The 24,849-nt window shown below is 36.6% G+C and overlaps 1 protein-coding gene across 3 annotated transcripts in view; it reads left to right on the top strand.

Annotated features, from left to right (window-relative positions):
* RNGTT (RNA guanylyltransferase and 5'-phosphatase) overlaps positions 1–24,849 on the top strand; it is a 178,346-nt gene that overhangs the window by 139,115 nt on the left and 14,382 nt on the right. For 2 of the 3 annotated variants that reach the window (XM_027644994.1, XM_027644993.1), the window contains one exon: positions 6,122–6,188. The exons of the other annotated variant lie outside the window; for it this stretch is intronic. In XM_027644994.1, the coding sequence (XP_027500795.1) occupies positions 6,122–6,188 (67 nt within the window). The remainder of the gene's footprint in view (positions 1–6,121; positions 6,189–24,849) is intronic. 3 annotated transcript variants of the gene reach the window in all.

The following is a 24,849-nucleotide window of genomic DNA, read 5'->3' as shown; positions in this document are numbered from 1 at the left end:
GAGACTTCTTATTTTATTGAAGTCTGCGGTTACAAAGCTTCACATTACGGTGTCAGTTCTTCACTTAATTCTGGTAGTTGAATTTGCTGATATTGTTGGTGTCTGTTACATTTTAAAAGATGGCTAAGGTGAAAGGACCCTATGGGGTCTTAGATTATAATGTGTATTTATAACATTCCAGTGAGTCCAGAGCTGTGTAAGTGCTCTTGCTTTGTCATACATGGACAAATCTGGGCAGAGTTACAGCACGGGCTGTGTCTGGCAAGTCTTTCAGCAAATTGGGAATAGTTCCTAACTCCTGTCCCATATTTCAGTGAGGAGAAAGGGATGATATTCAGAAAGAAAAATGGATGTTTACTGTTAGAAATAGATTCTAATAGTGAAATCTCTTGAACTATGTAATAATCTCTCAAAGGAAAAGTCAAGCAGTCTCATTTTCCAGATAATTTATGGCCAGCCTGGCCAAATTGCTCATTATACTACAGGGAGTAATATTCCATTGGTGGAGGAATGGGCATGATTATTTAATAGGTACTTTTTGTTTCTACTTACTTTTCCTTTCTATTTTTTATGGATAGGTTATATGTAAATGTAGTCAAAATGCTGCTTTATGTAATTTGCCTGTAAGAAAAACCCACAGAGGCTTTGGACAAACATTAAAATATTATCAGCACTAGACATAAAGGCAGCAAACAAAAAGAAGTGCTTTTTGGAAATGTCTGTGGCTTTATTTATGGAGTGCAAGAACGTGTCTTGAAAAACGTCCCTGTCTCTAGGAAAGTGTTTGTGTACCTACTCCCCCTCTTCCCCCCAAAAAACCAACATAACGGCCAAACACTTTTTCAAAAAATAACACAAACCCTACTAACTGAAAGTAAACTTTAATATTGGTCAGTTCTTTTTGACAGTCTAGAATTGCTTGCAGACCATTATTGTATATATGAGGTCATTTCAGTTTGCAGTTTCAAGCCCTCTAAATGTAATTTTTGTTTGATTTGGTATATAACCGTGGTGACATTATTCAGTGGAACTATGTCTTTCAGGGATCAGTTACTTCCTAGGTTCTCATTATCAATAGTCAATGACAGGTAGTGATTTACTGTAGGGAGTGAGGTAGTTCAGTGAAGCCTCTCAAGTATCACACGTAGGAACTTGAACGGCAATTAGCACATAACACTGGTATTTTTGCCTGAGTTGCATGTGCTTGAAAGCACCATGCTTATTAATATGACTAATGGAACACACTATTGGAGTACTATTGTTGGAAGGTAGATGGTGTTAAATTCAAATCTGTAGTTTATGCTATCTACTGCATTTTTCCTCGTGAATATTACTTGGAATACACTTTTATGTTAATTGCCATCACCATTAACTTGACACGGACTATTCTGCAAATTCAGAATTCATCGAATGAAAGGTGCTTGCTTATATTTCTGTGGGGTTGTTTATTGCAGAGATGAATTTAACATTATAAAACTGTTTACGATGTCTTTTTTGCACTTTAATGTATTGTTTCCCAACCTTTTTCACCTCATGTTCAAGCCCAGGGCTTTTTGCATCTTTACTATTTAACCCGCTGTGTGTAATATCTCTTCCAGTTCCTTCATAACTTTTTTCAATTTGTGCTCTAATTTGAGGAAGAATGTCCTCAATCAGACATACAGTCTATTAGCTTACTCTTTACTATGATAATTATACTAGAATAGCTTATGTTTGTCCATGAAAAAAGTTTTCTTGCTTGACTGATGAGTAAGAAATTTTGTTAGAATATCTTCATAGCCTGAAAAAGTGGTTTGATAAGTGCAGTGTGGAAAGCAGGAGACAGCTCTTCTGTCTCGCCTGGGAAGCCCCTGTGTTGCCACTGTCAGTATTCTGCATGCAGGGTTCACTACTGCTTCTGTGAACTGTCAAGTTCTTTGACTCTTTGTACTTCCAGAACAAAATGAAATACATGTTGTTTGCAGACCATATATGCAGTTTAAATTCACAAGCCCTGTTATTAGCCTTTTTCTAAAACTTGTTGGATCCTTTTATATCGTTTTATATTTCATAATAGTTAGTGTATTATTTTCACTATCTTATCTTACAATACTCAGTGAATTAAATTAATGAAATAATTAATGATCTTGAAAAAAATGGAATATAAGTTCTTTTGACCCTAACATATTTTTTTATAATTCTCTATGCTTTTCTGATTTTCTTCTTTTCCTATTCCTAGAAAATACATGATTAGAATTTTAAACCAATGGGGAATGATTATCATAAGCAAGAAGTAAAATATAATTGGAATGTCACCGTAGGGGAATTCAAGTGACAGTTCAAGAAACTACTTAAGAAACTGCTTCTCTTTCTATGATTATGATATTGCAGCACAGTGCACAGTTTCCTCTCCCAGTTTAAGTGACCACAGGATAAATGCAGAATATTTATTATATTCTTAAGAGGACATCAACTGCATCACATGAATTTGATGTCCTTTCTACTGTGTCATAGTGCTTTATTTGTGCTTGTGTCATCATGTGCAATAATGACATACTGGGATAATTTCTTTGCATAATTGAATACAAAATTTATTAAACTAGGTATGAAAGTTACCTTTATCTTGAAAACTATCCGTGAAGAACTTCCAAAGTTTGAAAATACCATTATTGAACTTACAAAGACGTTGCTTCTGTTCTCAGGGCTGTTGTTCATTTGTGTTCATGACTTCTAACAGTCATTTCTGTCTGAAATGCAAATGCATCCAAGAGTGATTTTTGGAGGCAGTTAAAAGCACATACAAAGCATATCAGTGGAAGTATTTGTATATGCTTATTACACAAAAGGTATATTTTAAATGAAACATAAAAACATTCAGACCATAACTAATATTAATCCCTATTATAAAGCTATTTTAAATGTGGGAGTTTAGAATGTGAGTGCGGTCACACAGATTTTCCTAAAATTTTATCCTGACTCCAATTTATACTTAAAGCAGTGTGTGTTCCGGTTTTTTGCCTTAATCAGCCACTAATGTGTATGCTGAGGTGTTCTTAGCAATAAAGATGCAGCTGTGCACAAGGGTCAGTAGCCCCATTGAGTGTCAGGATTTTTTTTTTCTCTCCATTTTGCTTCATAACTATTCCACTCTTGAGACACGTCTTCTCCAGATTGAAATCTTTTCACCAGCAACCTCTGTGAAGACTGCAAATCTGCCCACAGCATATGAAGGATAAAGTTCTTAGATCATTTCCGAGCACCATTGTAGCTGCTATGTGCTGCTTCTGACTGTAAAGTGGAAGTAATCCCAGAATACTGCAAGTTATTATATGATAAACTGTCATCAGTTCTGGGATTTTATGAGCATTCTTGTCAAAATTTAAGGAAGGAGTTACAGGCTCTGTTTCACAGGGGTAGTGAATAACTTAATGCAGTGCTGTTGGAAGCTCTGGGTGCCTACCACTGCCTGTTGCAGGGCAGCGTTCCTCCCGAGAAACCAGACACCTCAAGCTTATTTGCCTGTTCATTGGTCATCGTTTTCCTTTGGCACGTTTCACCTTTCCAATGCCAATTACCTTACCTCTTTTCAGCCATTCTGCTGCACACACTGTATTTTTCTTGCAATATTCCCTGGCTTTGCAAGCCTATCTGGCCTCTGCTGTTGGCTAGAGCTGCAAGTTTCAGTCTGTGTTCCTGCACAATGTGCCGCCGCTCTTGCAACAGAGCAAGCGCAGGAGCTGCTGCTTCGCACAGGAGCAAGTTACCGCGTTCAGCTAATCTGCAGTAACTTGCTCCTGTGAGAGGTAGCGGCTCCCGGCCCCACCCTGTTTCTTTATTTCTGTGCATGCTCCTTTCTGGAAACCTCCTTCCATAATCTGCACAGCAGCGCTAGGATCCAGGTAGCCTAGAGGGAAACTCACAATTGGTTTGTGTACGAACTGCTCAAAATACACTCTTGCAGTAGCTTTGCTTATCCTGAGCCTCAGAAGTGACTCTTGTAACAGCCTGCTTACCTCTCCACACTCTTCTGTGTGACCTCGGTCTCTGAAATACAGAGATTATGCCCATAAGAAAGACCCTGAGTAAAAGAGTTTATACTAGTGATGAGATTTAGAATTTTTTATTTGCTCAGACCATTTAGGGGCAGAAAACCATTAAATTACGATCATATTAGGATGCTCATTTCAACTGTGTTGAGTTCTTATATGAAAAGTGAGTGGTTTTGCATATTGGTGATGTAATTTTGAATTTCATAGAGGAATGTGTAAACTAGAGAAACATAGAATGCAACCTTTTCTTTAAGCAAGGGAGAGCTACAAATAACTCTATGCCCTAAAAATTTTGCTTACACTGCATTGAATTAACATTGCTTTTTTGAAGTGCCATGTAAATAGCACGTGAAAAGGCAGTGAAAGGTGAATAAATAGTAATCAACTTGTACTGTGTCAGTGTCAGTCTGATTAAGGAAGCCAATTCTTGCAGTTCGTTTGGAGTGTACATCAGTGATAGCAAATTAAGCAGTATAGACAACAGTATAGTCTCCTGGAAAGACCAGTCTTAAGGTTCCCTGGATGTTCATTACTTCTAACTAAAGCCATCCAAAGACTTAGATTTTTAATGGTCCTGTGTTTTTATCCAGTAAAGGAAACATGAAGAATGACCATGTGGGAATAATCACACTGTATGTTTTCTCTTCTTAAGGTCTCTTACTAGAAATACGGCTAGTGGATTTTTTTGTTTTTATTTTCTGTCTTATAATAATTATGTGCAGTTCTTTTTAAGAATAATTTTTTGCTTTAAGATACCTCTCTCTGAAATATGGTGACATACCCTGAATCCTTTTTACAGAGTCTCTTTAAACCTTTTTCACTAATTACTTCCCACATGTTTCTTTCCATTTAGAAAACCCTTTAATATTTTCTTATTTTGCATTATATTCCTAGGAGAAGGTTTGATCAGTATGCTGGATATTCCAATTCTAGACACATGAGTTCTGAATAAATTGGACTTATTTGACTGAAAATAAGTTTGATGTGCTTATCCTGACTTACGTATACTGCAGAACCATTGCAAAACAGTACAAGTCTTCCCAGTTTCGTCTGGCACACTAATGGGCAAAGGGAGAAAGCCACTTGCCTGTCTGTACTGTGGCTGATCTGGTCTGATCCTTACTGTTCTTTCCTTCCTTTGGGTATTTCTGTAAGTGTCCTGGAAATTTTTGTATACCGTATCTAATTACAGAAAGGTTTTTTGAAGATGATAGTTCACCACCTCTTCTTACTTATTTTATCTATGTGAATGTTTTGACTTTGTCTGGAGGGAATGACCAATGGGCAAGAGGAAAATTGCAATTGTACAGTTGGAACAGCGCAGTACTTTCCTGCCCTTTTTACTGGCCAGTGATGTTCTTGTCAACTCATTTGTAACAGCAGTGCCCTAATGCTCCTCTGGGATTTGGAGTTTGTGTACTGATGGCATTGACTTGCACAGTATCTGCAGAAATCAAACTCTTTTCCAGAAGTATCAACAGTCAGTTGAGTCAGCTTATCCCACTGTCCCTCTGGATCTTAGTGGTGTGCACAATGACTTTATAGAGTTGAAGAGAACAGCAGACACAAGCTGTATCTGGGGCTCTTCTTATTTAGCAAGCCGTTAAACAATAATGCAGAGATTCTGTGTTATTTCTCTACTTGTAGTGATGTCATTTTTGTCTTACTGTGCATACTTTTACATGTCTTAATCTGTTTTAGCTCTTGGGCCTGCTCTCTGACTGTGTGTTTACTAGTCTTTTCTCTTGCTGTCTCTTTGTCTCTAATGTTCTCTAATAAATAGAAGAAGCATATACCTGCCATTCTTCCACATTACTGAGTGACATTCATCACAAGGAAACCTGTGAAATGATTTTATTGAAGAACTGCTTGCATTGTAAACATAAATTACTCATGTGCATCCATCTTTAATTCACATCTTTCCTTTTCTGTAGTAGTTTAAAAAAGGTTGTGTAATCAGATTTGCAAAGGTAGCTCTTGCTGTCGTGATGAAGCTTGTTACCCTGCTAGGGTTTGGTAACAACTACTGGAGATGCAGAAAAAAACTTATGGATGTAAAGTGATATCTTAAAAGATTTTTTTCATTTTTTTAGGCTACTCACCCAGAATGTTGGTCTTCTTTATGTTGGAAACTTTGACAGACCTTTTGCACAAATTAAGGTATGATTAATAAGCTGGGGGGGAGGTGGCTATTTCAGTTATTTCACTTCTGTATGATTTAGAAAACTTCAGGCTTCAAGTTATCAATATGACTTCAGGAAAAATAATGGGAAATAGTGCTACTTTGGTTATGTTTACCATATTCTGGGTTTGCTTTTAGTTTAATCTGTGCACTTGTCAAAGAAGTTTAGTTTTTCCTGTCATCTTTTGATTAATTTTGACTCTGGTTTAATTATCAGAAGGTTGTCTTGTCAGAGAGATTTCAAAACAAAGCCACTTTTGGAGCCCTGTAATTCTTTAAGTGATCCTTGACAGGGAAGACACTACAGTAAAAAGCACTGATTGTTTTCCCAGTATTATTAGATTTATTATGAAAGACTCATACAATTGCTGGAAAATCATATGTCTTTTATGACTTACTGTTTCTTTTCCTTCAGTGGTACTATAATGGTTTCGTGTTTCTAATTACCAGTTGCTAATTAATTATTGTCATGTCAGTTGCAAACAAAAATGGACTGATTCTGATGAGTTTCCTGGGTATTTTATTAGAACAAAGAGAGGGAGGCATTAGCATGTCAGTCATTACACTGAGATGTGGAAATGTATCTATTTTAGAATGTGAAAATGTTCCCATCTCTCAGATGATACCTGTAATTACTACATATTCTGCATTCTTGGCTGCATTGTTCCCTCCATCGTATGCATATACTTGTGCCTCTCAGAATTTTAAAAGCCTTGGTTTTGTTTTACATCAAAATGAAACTTAAATTTCTGAAACTCAGATGTGTTCCTTTACCATCCCTTATTATGTTACTAAACAACAGTACTCCCAACCGTATCTAACAAGTACTTTTTATAGCTTAAACCTTGGTACTGTATTAAAATTACATTAAAATAACAAATACATGCTTTTCATCTTTCCATTTCCCTTTCTTTCATCTTCCCAGTTCCTACATGTGTATTATTCAGTTTGGCTAATAATCAAACAATTTAAATGTTTCTTTTATGAAACATATTGCCAGAAGTTTCATCAAAAATACGATTGTATATTTTTGGTGATAACTCTTCAGAATAGTGCTTCTGAAAGTTCTCTAACTGTTCTCCTGTTCCAAATGAGGGCCATTTCTGCCTGCTCCATCCACTTCTAAGAATAATAAGCAGCAAAATGGGAGGTTTTCCCTATGGCTGGGAAGAGTTTAGGTTTACTGGGTGGGTGTGAGAGAAAAGAGGTAAATACTGCACTCCTTTTCAGCTGCCTGCAGTGAGCAGTGGTGCCCCTCCTATCACTTGCAGTCAGGGAGAGGCCCTTCTGCTCACAGTTTCCTGCAATTTGCAAGCAAGGTCTTCTGTGCTGGAAGTTATATCTGCTTAGTAGACTCAGTTGGACTTCCCTCCCCGAGTGTGCCTCAGGGACTTTCCACTAAATTTTCAACATAAAAAGCCATACTATCACAAGATATTTTATTTTAAATCTGTTGCCCAATAATTCTTTTGGGTTTAACCTAGGCCTTATGACAAGAGAACTGGTGAAAAGTCTTTTATCTTCTCCTCCACATTACCCCAGTCTTGCATCTTTCAAACTACAGAAACTTAATCTATTTAATTGCTCTCTGTATCCACCCATTCTGTATCTCCAATCAGTACCCCTTTTTTTTTGTTCTACATACCCTTCTGTATTTATGTTGATGCCTTTTTTAGGGTAGGGGATGGCACAGTATTGAAGATATGGCACAATAGCATTTTCAGTTCTTGCTTTATATATAGTACAATGCTTGATAAATATCTGACATACATTTAATTTGAGTAGGTAATTAATTACTGTAGATTACATTGATATATTTGAATAAGCCAAGTTTGAATAAGATAATTCTGTGAGCTGTATTCTATAAAACATAACTTATTTTTGGAGCTATAGGCGTATATATGAGTGAATGTATGTTTGCACACTGTTGCTTTGATTTGCTCCTGATGCTGAAGGCAATGCTGAAGTGGTAAACTTGTCTTGTTGTTTGTATTATTAATTTCAACTGGGAAATGGCATATAGTTGACAAAAACAAAAGCTTTTGAAATTGAGACTCCTATCTGATTGCTTGAGATTCTAGGATGTTGTCTACATGGCAGCAGGAGGAACTGGTGTAGAGTGATGGGATCACAATGTCATAGAGATCTTCAGCATCAGAAAGAAAGGGAGTATTAATTCACATTAAGAGTTGGTGCTTGGAAAAGGAGTTTATGTAGTCTGAAGATATACAGTGGTCTTTCGTAGCTGTTGACACAAGTTTCTTTTATTCTCCCCCCAACAGTTCTTCAGGTCTTCAAAGCATTTCTTTCATTCTTCCTCCAGCGGCTCTTCAGGTCTTTAATACACATTTGCCAATGATTCCACCAGTTAAAAGACTGCTGAACCACATATTGTCTTGGAGTATATATAAGGCAGAGTCTTTATAACCTTTTAGGTCGGCTGTGCTTTTACATACTGTGTGATGGATTGATCTCTCTTGTAATATAAATTACCCACTCATGTTCATTTGCAAACATCCCAGGTATTATGTATTCTATTAAGATACGGTATTTTTTGCTAAAAGTGTGCATTAAGAATGCCCCAAACCACTACACTCGTCTGTCAGCATAGATTTATTACTCAAAGTGGACCATTATTAGACAGCAGTACTTCCAGTGCATTTTAGTGCACTTTCAGTTGCACAAGTAGGAATGTTACCAGGGCTTTGAAATATTCATAGTAAACATATAAACTGCCATGCTAGTACTCATAAATTCATGTTTCAATTTATGTGCATTTACAAAACTGCAAAAGAGAAGCTCCTTATCAAAGTATCCCTTCCCAAAAGCAAACAAGTTTGATTTTCCAGAACTGTGCGGGAGATAATTGCACTGGTGTCTTTGATGATGAAGACTGTAGATGGCAATTCTGGGAAAAGAGTTTGAAATACTAACGTCTCTTCTAGGACGATTTTTCTATGTCTTTCATTCTCATATTAATAATTCATTAACATATATTAATATTTATAATGTTTCTGAGACATAGCTGAACTGGTAAGATTAACTGAAATTACCTGATTTTCCTCTTCAACTTGCTTTCAGTGGTATCTGTGGTTGTGCTTGTTAGGTGTTTGATCTCGGTACTTCATTATACAAAAGAAATGTGAAGCATTCACTCCGCAAGCTTTTGAATCTTGCATTTGGTAGCAGATAGATAGAAGAAATGGGGAATAAACAGTGTTTTACTGGCTAGAGGGATGTGCCTGGAACTTTCTAATAATGTTCCAGTTCACAGGTATTGCAGGACTTTGTATGTTGCTACTTTGAGCAGAGTTCATGATAGAACTTTAAAGTTTTGCTTTGTGTTTGTGATCACTCTTGTTCTAGGGTAATATTTAGTGAGTTTCAGTAAGTTCAGTGGCTTAAAAAAATGATGGCTGTTTCCTTTAGCTTCTGAGACTCTTAAATGAATTCATCCTTTAGTTCAAATTCTGTTGTGGTAGTGGCTTATCATTTCATTTCCAGGGGATTATTCTTTAAGATTATATTGAAGAAATCTATTTAATAGAGGGTAGTTGCTCTTAATAATTTCATTTTGTTTCTAAATAAAACTATTATAAATTGTTGTTTAATTCTAGTGTCTGTTCAAGGTATTGTAGAAGTTTCACCATAAATGTTTGTTTTCTTTTCCCATTTCTTTTCCCATTTAAACTACGTTAGTAGTGGTATTAATAGTAGTTACTGTCATACACTTCTGCTTTCATTAAAAGAACTCTGAGCAATTCAATGATTTGTAGTTTTCTTTAGCATCACTTTATATCTTAAGTGGTCGTATTAATTAAATATCTCCTGTAAATTTGATGAAACAAAAAAAGGTTTCTCTAAGTGACAGTCTTGATTAGCAAGATAAAGTGTTGACATTAGCTGGAATTAACTAGCAATCTTTCTTCAATATCTTTTCCTTAAATATTGTTAGTATTCTTTTACTAACAATGAAGCTATGAAAGCAAAAACTTTATCATAGAAATTTTTTGTTTATTAGAAGTAAATAAATCCATTGTCCCAGCATACATAATAGTCACCTGATGGAAGGGTATTTTTCTGGGGTTTTAACCTGTTTACAGAAAAAGAGTTCTTCATAACATACGTGACACATTGTTTTTAAACTAGAGATTTGATCAATGTAGATTACTGTGAAAATTTAGCTACACTATATGCAGTAATTATATCTGTACAGAAAATTATGTTGCTTAATCAATTTACTAGTATTGTAAGTTTTTACGATTCAGTTCCTAGTTACTTCTGGGGTTGGGGGAAACTGTTCAGTACACTGTGTTCTCCATTATTAATCAGTAATGAAGCTTCTGGCTGTCTTTACTATAAGCTAATGGCTAGTTTCATTTTTGGGCTCTTAACACATTAAATTACCATTTAAAAAAGATTAATTGCTACTGTTTTATTTTTAGTGTTTTAAGAGCAGTTATTAGAAAGTTTCATAATAAAAACTACTTTGTTCAAAATAGAATTGTTTGATTTAATAGAATATGAGGACAGCTTCTTTGAAAAAGAATATTTTGGAGATAGTAGTGTGTTCTTAGTATTTTTTTTTCTGTGATAGGACCCCAGTGGAGAGATTATGAGTTTTAGGTTCGCTTCTGAGGAATTTGGTGCTGTAGTTAAAGCAGCCTTGCTGTCAAGGACTAGAAAGGAATCAAGGTCTCTGCTCTGACCTGCACCTAAGTAGCCATTATCTGTGATTTTATATAACTTGGGAACAGTATTGCTGATTGCTGAGGCAGCTAAGCTTACTGCCTACACTGTGGGAATGTAGTTTCATTCTATGCTATTATTTGCCCAACTGCCTCATTTTCCCTTAGCAAATACACTGTTAACTTGAAACATGATAAAGTATTATGGAATTCTGCCAGAAAGAGGCCTTGCAGCAGGCAATCACCCCAAAATTATTTCTCTGATCATATCACATCGAAACGTGTAGACCCTCCAAATACAAATTCATCCACCTTTAAGATCTGCAGGCAACTTTTCAGCACCTGAGAAATTTTACTGCAATGTTCCCAATAGCTGAAACATCTTCAACATAGCTGCTTTACCTTTGTCCACACGCACAGGCTGAATTGAACTGATGTCTGAGAACCAGGCGAGACATCATCATTCATGACTCCTTCAGCAGTGTCAAACATCTGTAGTTGATTACTGAAGTGATTGGCCACAATTTACCAAACAGTCTTTTCCCAAAAGAAGAGGGAAAAGGAATGAATTTATGATCTTGCTACTCTCAAGAGCTTATTTTTTAAGCTAGGATTCGCTGCTGATTTCTCGACTGAAGCTGGCATGTTTTTTTTCCCTGAATGACAATGACTTCTACTACCACTTCGTGATCCCAAAGCTTGGGATACCTTTGTTTAGGGTACAGCTCTTCAGACCACTCCAAATTTAGGAGGAGAATTAATCCAGCTTTCTCCATACGCTCATTTGCTGTCGTGACATAGCTCCAGAGTAACCGTGTGGTCTGTACAGTCTCGTAGCAAAAAATGTTTAAAAGTTTTCCGTTTGTGCCTGTTGACAGCCACTAAGAGTATGTTGGTGCCTTAATTCTTTTATGCTTTGTTTACTGTACTTTCATGCATGTTGACAGAGGATTTTGTGTTCTCTACCACAGCAAGAAAGGATTACTCATTTATTGTAGTGAAGTTGTAGTCTGAATTGTTTCTGTTGCCTATCTCCTTTTCTTACTGTTTTGTGCTGTAATTGTACTTTATGTGATGTGGAATACCATAGAATATGATATAAGGATATCATGTTCTTCAGCTTCAAAATGACAAAAAATATAGCCCTAGAATTTCTGAAGTAAGATGTTTCTGAGAAAATGGAAATACAGATTTATCTCTAAGTGATTTTGGTTGTTCACGGTGAAGACAAATAATTTCAAACTGAAAGAGACACCACAGGGTGGAATAGAGGCCTGTCAAAGAGAAATAATGGTACCTCGCTTGGTTAGCTTAGCAAGATACTGTCAGAGAAGGATTATTTTATCTTTATATTAGCAGAGTTACCACAGGTATGAGGGGAAGAAGAAGGGGAGAATATGATTTTAAGCTGGGAAAGTGATGATAGGAGAATAAATGGGTTATGCTAGACAGAAATAATTTTATTCTGAAAGCTGAAGAACACTTTGAGAGCTACAGAGCTAGATCTAACTCCCACTAGGAACAAACACATTGACGCTGTTGAGAAGGAATGTGATAATTGTATAATTTAATGATTGTGAAAGATGATAAACTCAGATAATCTGTCTCTCTACATTTCATTAAACACAGTCGCTCTAAATTAAAAGGCACAAAATGAGGATAAAGCTGTATAATTTTCTACCTCTTCTGAACCTCAAAATCCATCTTTAGGATGAAGTAATCAACATTAATTATATATATTTATTATTGTTAACAGTCTTCCAACAGAATTGGTGGGTGGCTCTTATGTTTATAGAGTTTTGTGGGATGTTACAGTAGGATTTTCATATCCTCTTCTTAGTTGTGGAAGCTGTACTGGGCATCGTTGGAATTGCTAGTATTGGACTCTGTTGAGAAGCTACATAAGGAAATCCTTCTTTTTCTTTTCCTTATTTTTTTTGTCTTTTATGGAAACCTATATTCGTGGGTCATGCGGAAGTCAACATGTGGAAACAGTTTTAGCACCAACACTTAAAAAGTGGGGCTGATTTCAAAAGAAATTTCTCAATGTAGTGGGAATCTAAGCTTTGTTCCTAATGTTTATTGGTACAAGATGACAATGTACAGTCTTCTCTTGACAAGTCATACAATGGTGGAATAATGCTTTCTGGAGCCTGAACCTGTGCTTTTCCACTCATTCCTTTCTTCTGCACTGATTCCACATAAAGTATTGAGTCAAATTCAGCATCTTATTTTTTATCTTCAGGGTGCTCTGAGATACATGAAAAGTTATCTGGCATAGGGTTACAGACTGTGTTTGCCTCTAGCAGGAATGATGGAATGTTTTACATTAAAAATAAAATTAATTCTCAGCAGTGAGAGGGTTTTCAGGAGGGCAGCCTTGGACTTGAAGTGAACCTGATGGAACCTGGAGTGCTTAGGCATCTCGGAATCTTCTAATTCAGGTACAAGGACTTTGTGTCCTAAACAACAATCTGAACATGTTCAATAACTAAATTCTGAATCCGCGAGAGCACTAACTGAATCTGAGATATTCTGCCCTACCCACGCAGTTGGTATCTTGTAAAGAAGGTGAGGGAGGTGCTAGAGAGGATTTATTGAACAAACTGCAAGTTAGAAAATGTTGTAAGGTGCTACCAAAAAATCACCCACTGCTCATTCCTAAGTTATATGTTTGTTAAATTTAGCTTATTTTGAAAATAAGACAATTTTGAACCTTTGCTTTAAGAATTAACTAGGAAAGACAAAAAGCATAAGACTTAATTCTTTATCACTTGACTTCTTCCTTATATTTCTCTACACCTTGACATTCATTTTTGCAGCTTTTCTCAGTAGCACTTGCTAACTCTTTAAGTGCAAGGGGTCCTGACTGCCTGTGTATTTGTATAGATCCTGGAATATTAGGGCCCTCAGTCCTGCCTGGTAATGTTAGACACCAGCAGTATAAATAGTATAAATAAAATAGTAATATATTGGATATATGTGCATTTATATTACAGTAAAAACCAGCATACAGTGGGCATATTTATCCCCTATAGACATACTAAGGGGAAAAAAATATATATATAAAAAAGAATCTAGCCTTGGAACTGGCGATGTAAACAGAAAGAGAATAACTAGAAAATCTGCATTAGCACTGCAAAAACTGAAGCAGTGATTTTGTATGCTCTCACAATTGCTGCCCCTAAGAACAAAATGTTAATGAGCTATAATTTATAAATTTTCTCTGTTCTGGTGGATCAGTTCCCATTTTGCTTTTTGTCGTGATTATGCCTATGAATTCAGTTTAAAAATTGTTCTTTGTAAAGCATGTGGTGTTCCATAGAAGTCCACAGAATTAGGAAGATTACCTCTGTAGTTTTCTGTTGCTGCCAATAAGATAGAATAACTGGTGCTTGGTTTTGGACTGTGATTTTTTTTTGTGGGGATAGCTTTTGTTATTTCAGCTCCTAGTAGGTTTTTTTTGAAAATCAATCCAAGTTTGTTCTTGCTAAGCATAGGGTAAGCGAAGCCTTCTGGGAAGGTTAAAATAGCTAATTGATTGTAGATCTTAATTTATTGAGGGTTTTTGGTTTTCTATTTACCTCTAGATTAACTATGTAAGAAAAAAAACTTCAAATGCTTTTAATGAGTATTGTAAAAATGAACAGATTGAAGCTTTTTAAGCCTTCCATTTCCTGGGCTTTCAAATACATCCTAGCAATACAAAATCAGTATGATAATACCTCATTTCTCAAAAAGCTTAGAAAAACAAGTGCTGACAAAGGAGCCTTGACAAGTTCAGGAGAGGCAAATTCCTGAATCAGGGACAGAGTGAGCTGGAGCTTTAAGTGGTTGCGCAGCAGCTCTGCAGAGAAGCATCCCAAGGTCCCAGTGGCTACAAACTGAATGGAAGCCAGCCATGTGCCCTTGCACTGGTAAAGGTCAACCACACCTTGGGTTGTCTTAGCCAGAACATTGCCAGCAGGCTGAGGAAGGTCGCTGTTCTCTGCTCAAGTGTTCGTGAGAGTCGTGTGGGGTAACCGTGCACTGCTCTGGGCTCCCTGGTACACGAGAAGTCACCCTGCTGGAGTGATTCCTGTGGGGGTTGGGATGAAGCGTAGAGCATTTGGCCTATGAGGAGAGGTTAAAGAAACTGGGGTTGTTTAGAAGAGAACGGTAGAGGGGGGACTTATTGCAGTCCTCCATCACCTAAAGTGAAATGGCAGAAAAAAAGAGCCAGACACTTCTCAGAGAGGTTTGGGGAAAGACAAGTGGGAAAATTCCAGGAAAAAAATTCACAGTGAGGTTATTTGGGCGCAGCAGCAGGTTGCCTGAAGACACCATAAAATCTCTGATTGAAAATCATGAAGATTTTCAAAATTTAACTGGAAAAGACCCTGAGCAACCTGACTCATCCTTGAAGTTAATTCAGCTGAGAGCAGGAGGCTGGATTGGGTGATGGCTGGGTGGCCCTTCTGACTTGAATTTTTCAGGCTCTGTGGCATTTTAGAGTACAAGCAGTCATGGCTGTGAGACTTAACTAGTTCATAAGGATATATAAAACTGCATAGTTTATTGTGTTTATTGGGAAACTGTACAGTTGGATGTTTCTGAGTCTCTGCTGTTACTGATTGCATAGAGCTTTATTTCAGTCTGTAATACTAACATACAGTATTCCAGTCAGTTCTTCCTTCTTATCTTTTCCTATGGCTGTGACCACAACTTACATTATACAAGGCTTTCAGTACTTCCATTCTTAGTATCTTACCTTTTTTTCTTGTTAAATGTTTACCTTGAAAGTGCTTGTTTTCCTCATAATACAAAAAATATGAAAAGATGCATCTTTTTTTTCCATTAAGGGGTAGAATTGCATTATATACCAGAGATGCTATGGTCCTCTTTCAAAGAACATGCTGTGTTTTCTTCACTAAAATATTAATTTAGAAGAAAAAAAGGTGTTTTTTTTTTCTTTGAAGTCATTCCTCAGCTGTTTTCCTGTAATGACAGTATGGATTTTTTAATGGAGCATGTGGTAATATATTAAGAATAAAGCATCTCTGGCTTAAACTAAAAATTTGTGAGTCTAACTGGAACCGAGAGAAGCTGATGTTCTCAGGAATGTTTCTAAAACTTCAGAGGTTTATAGACTGTTCAGAGCCATATAACTAATTTTAAAACAATGATAGCAAAGAAGAAAAGAAATTGGAAGTGGCAGCAATGGCTACATTAGTAGCAAAGCTCAGGAGTTAACAGGCTGGAAGAAGAACAGCCAGTGCTGCTCTTGGGTAGCTGTTGGATGTAAACAAGCCGAGAGACTCTGTAAATGCATGAAATGGGGTGTAACTCTTGTTACCCTCATGTTTCCCTTACTCCCACGAGTAAGGGAAAACTAACTAAACTTGCATATGTGCTGGGAAGTCACAGTCATGCTATGTAACATTCACACCTTCCCCTCCAGTCCTGTCTGCTGCCCCTGTTCAAGCAGCAATACTGATCAACTATGACTCTTAGGAAAAGCCTCCAAAGTTAATCCCTGAGACCATTCCTATTTTCTTCTTTGGTTCTTTTGGTTAGGGTACTTCTTTCATAATACCAATGATTAAGCCAAAAAGCAATTTTTTATCACATTAGAGATGATTGATTTGGAGTTTCCCATTTCCTTTCATTTGATAAATAATGAGATTTGAAACCAGCAGTAGCTAATATGTGTGCCATCAGACTTTAGTTTTCATTATTTTCTTTTTTTGTCCCAGCATTCCTTTGTCTTGAATTCATTTGCTTTCTTGCCTTCCTAGTAATTTTCCAAGTATTTACTGTTGACCCCCTACAGACACCATTCTGAGAGGCATAGTCATACTGAAAACTGTATTTTCTAAGTGATAAGCAGATTGTGCTTCTGGTAGCTTTCCTGTGCCCAGTGGTATGAAAGCATACTGTGATAAATGCGAGCAATAGGACATGCAGATTATGTCTCATTAAAATAACACATTAATGGACAGTTTATTTTCCTTATTGGAGAGACAGCAAAACAAAAGGCTTAAGCTCTGTCTCTGAACCATAAAGTTATTGCTTACTACCAACTAAAAATTGCTGAGAAAGATCCTGAGAATGAGAGGTTTGTTTTAGCAATAAATGAGCATAGATATTGCAGATATTTCTCATCTGCATTGCATTGAGCCTTCATACTTGTCACAGTGGAATAACTGATCAGGTCATTGTAAAACTGCCAGATTTCTTGTGATGTAGTGCAAGTTGTGCTTTGCTATTGTCCTCGTCCTCTTTGTCACATTGTTCTTTCCTCAGGCTTCAGTGTTTGAGAGTGTTCTGGCTCCCGTATGTGGGTGATTTGGAGCTGGCACCATCTTTTGTTTTGCTTTCTTATGTTTTATAAAAATCATCTGGCAGAGAGAATGATTTGTCCATGATGATTTTAAGCTCTTGAACATGGTAATTTGTTGCTGCAGCTGTTCCTGTGTTATAACTGCATTGTCAAACCTGGTTTGGGTGTGCCTCTGCACATAGAGAGCATAATTTGTTCTGAGTAATTGAGGATACCTTGATGACAACAGCTGTTTGTGGGGCCAGCTCCTGTGCTTGACTGAGTGGCAACAGGGACTGTTTTTTCCTTTGATGTAGACATCCCCACGCTTAGTTTCCATAAATGTGATTGCACTTGCATTTCTTTTTACTAGAAGACTGTACTTAAACAGTATAGCAGTGTGCTCAAGCTTCCTGGAGTTTTAGGCAATTTAGGAAACGCGTAGATAATTGTCTTCTCAGAGGAAGAAGTGTCTTAAAGTTGCATGTCTTTATTTTTTCCTTCAGAAATTATTCATTTCATGTCATGTTTGTGATCATAATTGCTCTTTATTAATCTGTTCTGATTTTTGAAATAATTCTTCATATTTTCTTTCTGTATCAGAGGCTTTAGCTGGTAGTGGAGGCAAGTGAAATAAAGGCAGCAGAATGGATAACATCAAAGAGAAAGAATAGATACAAAAAATAGATTCTAAATCAAATTATAAAAATCGGACCCTGTTAGAAATTTATTCTAATCAAAAGAGACAACGAAAGACACATTTTAGGCCTTTTTATAACCATTTCTTACTTGTTTATTGTTTTAAAGTATGAGAACACTAGTGAAGATCAGGCTTGAGGGGGGAAAAGAAAGCAAATTATTATTGTACAGTTTATAGGCAGAGTATATCTAAATTTATTAAGCTTTTTAGAGGTGAATTATTTTGAATCTGAACTGAAGAAATGAGATTGAACTTGATGAATGAGCTTGAACATGTAGTACCTTTGTGAAATGCAGATGATAACGTCTTTAAAATAAATTACTCATGAATAAATCAAGATGTTGAAGTTGCAAAGGGTGAGAGACGGTATAACAGGGAAATTCTTTGACTAGGAAATTGTTTCTGAGACCTTTCTTTATAGTATATATAAAATGCATAGTGAATATCATGAAATATTTTAAATGTCAGATACTGATAAGATTGGAGAAAAATAGTTGATTGCAAAAATTATTGTATTGAGAGGTACTGTGCTGGCTTAGGGCTAGTAAAAGGCAAATGCAGATTAAATTTAGATAAATGAAAAAGAATAGAATTGCAAACAATAACACAGAAGGTAGAAGAAATATCAAATGAGATAATTATGCAGGACATCAGCTTTGAAAGGAAAAGGGGTTGTGGATAATATCCTGTCTCATTAGAATAACTATAAAGAAGGATGAACTAATTTCAGCCACCATAGACCCCACAGGCTCCTTGTATAGGCGGTAGAAGACAGTTGAATCCAGAGGTGAATCTGGGAACCTCTAAGGAAGGAGTATGATGTTGCCTCACTGAGTCTTTTAAATTGCTTTCTAAAGTTGCCAGTCTCTCTGTGGATTACATACAGAAACTAGCTCCTTAATCTTAAATAACTAAAATAATGGTGCAAATACTCGTCTTGCCATTCTCTCTGGATTTTTTTAATTATGAGATTAAAGGCTGGAGTAAAACCAAATTCTTATTGTACAGCTGTTTTAACTGCAAGTGAGCATTTCCAGTATAGTATTCCCCACAGACAATCACTGTGGCTTAATTGTCACTTCAGCTACTGGTAATTGATTTTCAGATATCTAATTTTTCCACCATTTCTATCCTCAAATAAAATCTTTAAAACTGGATAAGTCCTACAAGCTTAGGCTCCATTAGACCTCTGATGAGAAACTTGGTTGCTCTTATAGAAGCTTAGCAAATAAGGAGGAAGGTGGAACTAAAATAGATGGTGCCCTTGAAAGGCTGACCTGTAGGCAAAAAGATGGGATTCCGTACTAGTAAAAGTAGAAGGATGCTGATCTCCTACCTAAGGAAATGATGAATAGCATGTGCACAGTTCAAAGAATGCCATTGATACCTAAGAAAACAGTAATCCTAGGGGAAAATGAAGCTGTACACAGACAGTAAATCAGGTAAGATTGTTTCTTGTTGTATTCTTAATTTGTTTTTCTATTTGTGTAATTTACAGTGAAATACTTAAATTATTTCTTCAGTTCTCATGGCAAGGGTCACATATATCTCTGCTTGGAAGTACTCCAGAATGATTTTAGTATTGGTAAAGTTTCACATTTGAGAGAGAAATATATATTAAAACTCAGTTGAATAATAGTGATGCCGTATCTTGTTATATAATATTCAACAAAACCATTATTTATTTACTTTTTGTTTGACAACAGTAAAACCACTGCAGTTTTATCTTCCTAGCATAAAGTGAGAATAAAAGTGAAGAACAATAGAGCTCAGTGGTGCTATTATATTTCAACAAATTGAAGTTTTCAAAATGCCACTTCTGCTTCTCACCAAAGGAAAAGAAGGTTGATTGTAGAGACAGTAGCATGTTATATCTTTGGAAAAAATAGTTTAAAAAGATTTGAAAAGATCAGAGATGCAGCAGCATTGTTAGGACCATTGTGCAGACACTTTATTTGTATTGATGAGAACTGTAGATGTTTTCATTTACTGGGAAGGGAACTGTAAATATGCAACATTGCTTTTTATGTTGCTAACTTCAGTGAGTTACTGTTTAATTGGTATACAGAAAAATTTCTGCCAATGACTTTACAACTGAATGCTATAATGAAATGTCACTTCTTTTAAAAAAATGTTACTTTCCTTTGGTTAGCTGAAGTACTAAATCCATTTTGGTAAATGAATCTATTGATTTTTAGCTTAATGTGTTGTAATAAAAAATATTTGAGTATGTTCTCAGTGGTAGATTCATGAGATACTGTGCTGGATTCTGTATGGCCAATGATGTGAGATTTTTGTCTATTTTTCATACATGAAGTAGAGAAGTCAGCATTGGTACAGAACAGAAGTAGTGACCTGCGTTCTGGTGGAAGACAATTGTCTCACTTAAAACTCTGCAGAATTCATCCACAGACTCTCTTTCCCTGAGTCAGCCAAGACCCTAAGAATGCTCCAGCTGGGAGGGAGTCAGGCTACAGCAAAACAGGGCTGTTGAGCCCCTTGATCCAGCTGCAAGGACTCAAGACACTCTTCTAGCGGTGATTAATACTGACCATAGTCCTCACTGCCTCGAGGAGCTGCCATTACCTGTGTATTAATGCTGCACCACGCGAGAAATAAAATGCCTGCTTAGTGTCATGTGTTAACTACCCAGTTGTAATTTAACCATGATGCAGACAAGTGCAACTCAGCTTCTGCTTCATTTCATTAGTGGGTCATGGTTAGCCATGCTTGATTGGTGACCATTGGAGGAGTAGATTAACTATGTGTTGTAGCATTTCTTTTAAACCCGTGTGGGATGTAGGGAACAGTCTGGTCTATAGTAGAAGCAATGTAAAGGAATATGCAAAATAAGAATATTCACATTTAGAGACAAGAATGTTTTTGTTCTTTTAGACAATAGTGCAAGATACAACTACTGCATTTTACTACATCATTACATTCTTTTTCCACCTGTTACACTTTAGATGCCATTAATGCCTAGAAAGAGGTTTCAGAGTATTTTAACTTTAGTACAAGGAAAACAAAGGATGTGTCTGATTAATTTAGAAGGACATTTATAGATCAGTGAGTCAGAGGTTTTGGATTTACAATACTAAAGTTAACACTAATGCAAACACTAAAGCAAACAGACCCTGAATTACTCAGTTACTAGCTTGTTAATATTTCATTCAGAACTTAAAGGAAAAAAATCTGTAATTAGTAATTAGTGGTAGCAGTTATAGCCAAGGCTTTCTGTTTCAGTTCATGAATTGCCCCAGCATGTGCACTCTTGCTTGACAAATGAGCTCTCTTTTACCTTGGGCTTTTCAACTGCAGAATTATGTATGTAAAGCTCTTTTATCTAAAGCAAGCTAATGAAGTTGGTTTAACGTATAAGAATACATTTGGAGATTATTGGGCAACAGGTTTACAGAGTTGCCATTACTGTTACCTGGTTTTTCTTTCTCTTTTCTTATCTCTTTCCATCACTCCTTATTCTTTTTAGAGAAGTACCTTTAATGATTTTTTTTCCTGGCTGGAATTTTTGGTGTCACTGGCTGGCTCCAGGATGGGTTTATGAGGTTATTTGCAATGCTATGACATAATGTGAAAAGCAAAACAAATGGTTTTGGCTGTATTTGTTAGGGAACTAAGGCTGTTTCAGTCCTGGGCCACAAATGTAGCACTTGAGCAGAATGCTCAAATTAAGCTTGAAATTTCAGAATGGGCCCATGCAGAAGGTCTTTGCAGGCCGCAGCTTTATGACAAAGGTTTTTTTGGGGTGGTCATATGGTTAGAAAGCTCAAGACACTTTTCTTGACTTTGGCTCCTTAGCTTTTGCAGGCTAAGTGGGTGAATTTTGTGAAATATAAATGAAGACTAAATGTTGTTACTCGCTTATTTTGTTATTCATCTCCCATACAATAACATAGTATATGGACAAAACCATGAAAAGTGTGCTTATGTGCAGTGGGCTTTCCCAGATTTCCTGTCTTTCAGGGCTTTGGCAGAACCAACTATCAAACCATTATTTCCTCTTATCAGTGCTCACCGTTGCAAGTTGCAGTCTTGTTTAGCTAATTTTACACAAGTTTTTGTTTTACTGTCCTTATTGATTTATTTAGAAACACTGCTGCCCAAACAGGCCAAGAAGTTTATAGGTTTCTCAAACCACATCTGGCAAAATCTATTATATCCTCTGAAGCCAGTTGTGACTCTTCAAAGTCCAAGAATATTGTCCATTTTTCTGCCTTGTGATTACTGCAGTCTGTGCTGCTCCACTCCACATCCATTACTGTGGTGTCCTGGGAAATCTGGCTTCATAACTCTGCAGATTCATTAATAACAAGGATTGGAAAGGAAGGAGGAGCTTGCAATGAAAGGTAAAGCAGTAAGAACCCCTTTATAGCCTGATTTACTGACAAATTATTGCCACTGATAGATTAGCCCTTGCTTACCTTTCTTTCAGCAGACTGACCTCATCAGCTGGCAGGCGCTGTAAAACTGTTTGCAGTTTCTGAGCCACTATTAACTTCCCTATCGAGCCCCTTCCATTCTATAACCCCACAATGATCAAGAAGACCCGTGTGCTTAGATTTTAGATTATAGGTCAGATTATACTTCACGTCTTTAATTGCTTTTGAAGAAGGAGGAAAAAAGCTTTCTGTGTCTTAAGCCTCAAAGCCAGTTAGGCTTTGAAGTTTAAAGGAAACCATTCAAGAAAGGGGAGGGAGTTCAAGCCAACTCAATGCTATAAAGGCAGCTGAGATGTGGGTTAAGGCAGTTGACTTTCACTACAGCACTTGCTTTGATCAAAGCTAATTTTTGATAGTCTGCATTAAGTCAGCAGCCATTAATCTTTTTGTTGTGGTATATTATCAGTAGGAGGAAAAAAGGTTATTTTCCTTCTAATTGAAATCTTAGAAGGATGAAAAATCCCTAACATGACTTTTGCAGCTTTTTTCCCAACACATCTTTGCTTTATTATTTTTATGTCATGACACTGCTGAGATGATTTTTGTTGTTATTGTTGTTTGGCTCATCTTGGCTTTGTGTTTTGTATTATTACAGTGTTTTGTCAAGGCATTTATCAGCTCAGTCATTCAAGTGGTTCTAACAGTTACGTAAAACTTATCCTATTAAAACCAATTAGCTACAAAAATGAAAGTTGAGTCAGCAGGATTGTGAAGTCGAACCTCAGCAATCAGGTGTAAGAATGCCCCCTCAAAATGGCAGAGTTTTAAAAATCAATGTAGTTTGTCTTTTGTTGTCATCCTATATTAGAAAAAACCAAAGTTCATGCTTTATTATTGTCGTGAGTTAAGCTAGCCAGCAACCAAGCCCCGCACAGCCACTTGCTCACTCCCCCAGCAGCAGAATCTGTGAGAAAATCAGAACAATAAAAGGTAGAAAACTCGTGGGTTGGGATAAAGGCATTTTAATAGGAAAAGTAAAAGCCACCCACATGAGCAAAGCGAAACAAGGAATTAATTCACTGCTTCTCTTGGGCAGACAGGAATTCAACCATCTCAAGGAGAGCAGGGCCCATCACATGTAATGGTGACTTGTGAAGGCAAACACCATCACTCCGAACATACCCCCCCTTTCCCCTTCTTCCCCTGACTTTATATTCTGAACATGATGTCATATGGTCTGGAGATCCTTGTGGTCAGTTGGGGTCACCTGCCCTGGCTGTGTCTGCTCTCAACCTTCCATACACCCACAGCCCTCTTGCCAGCGTGGCAGTACAAAAAGCAGAAAAGGCCTTGGCTCTGTGTAAACCCTGCTGAGCAATAGCAAAAACATCTCTGTATTACGATCATTGTGTTCAGCACAAACCCAAAACACAGCCCCATAGTGACCACTGTGAAGAAAATTAACTCTACCCCAGCCAAAACTAGCACAATTATATAATGCAAATACAAACCCTGAAAATTTTGTTTAAAAATAAGATGTTATTCTGCTGCAAGAGACTTATGTGATTTTAAGATCTGATACTCTTCTGAAAAAACTCTTACACACACCGTATAAAAGCTATGATAAGCAAGACTGAGCTCTCCTCTCTGGCTCAACCCTTTGGTTCATAGGAGACTTGATTGATGACAAACCATTCAGTTTAGTGAAGTAGTGGAGGGTCATCAGAATTTCTATTTCCTACAAGTCCTGTAAATCTCTTTATGTTCTAGCATAGATTTATGAGTAACTAGGAATTGCCTCTGAAATTTACGAAGAAAAAAATTTGCTATTTTTGGTAAATATGTTATAGACAAAAACTGAAACACATGTTAAATACAGGAGATTAAAAGCAAGTTTGCTTAGTTCTGGTCTTAGTTTATATGCACATTGTCTCTGTACAGTCTTCATGTTTTCAAGTATTAATAGGATTTCTAGATGCTGAAAACATTTATAAATTTATAATCTTTCTCCCTACCCCCATCTTTCTAATAATGCTTCCATAGCATGTTTAATAATTTACGTATCACTTAGATACCAGTATTTGATAAAGTTGGTATGCCAAATTCAGCTTCCAATGTTATTTTCCTTTGTTTGCCTATGATAGTGCAAAATACAGAGTAAAATTTTGATTATATCTTTCTTAATGTTGTTATTCAGTAATGTTCTGAGGCAAAGAAATTTGAACCATGGGGGAAGCAGATCTGCTAACAAAACAGTTTGGGCTTTGTTAGGCAGTGAAGTAGACATATGAATATATTACATATGATTATCATAAAATTATGGCCTGGAAATTGAACAGTCATGCTGCTGCATTTTAGACAGTACATTTATAATAAGCTGCAATGAAGTAAACACTTTGAATGGATATAAGAAGAGGCATTACTTGGGATCACAAATGTATGTTCAATTCATGCTTTTGAAGCTCAATTTAACACAGCAAACAAATTTCCTTATACTGTTGACACATTTGTTCTCAGTAGTGAATTTTGATTTATGTAGGAAAAAACTTTAAG

The sequence above is a fragment of the Corapipo altera genome, unplaced genomic scaffold (assembly GCF_003945725.1).
Source record: "Corapipo altera isolate COAL_440 unplaced genomic scaffold, ASM394572v1 2, whole genome shotgun sequence".
Classification (NCBI taxonomy): Eukaryota; Metazoa; Chordata; class Aves; order Passeriformes; family Pipridae; genus Corapipo; species Corapipo altera.
This window is presented reverse-complemented; position numbering and strand designations above follow the sequence as displayed.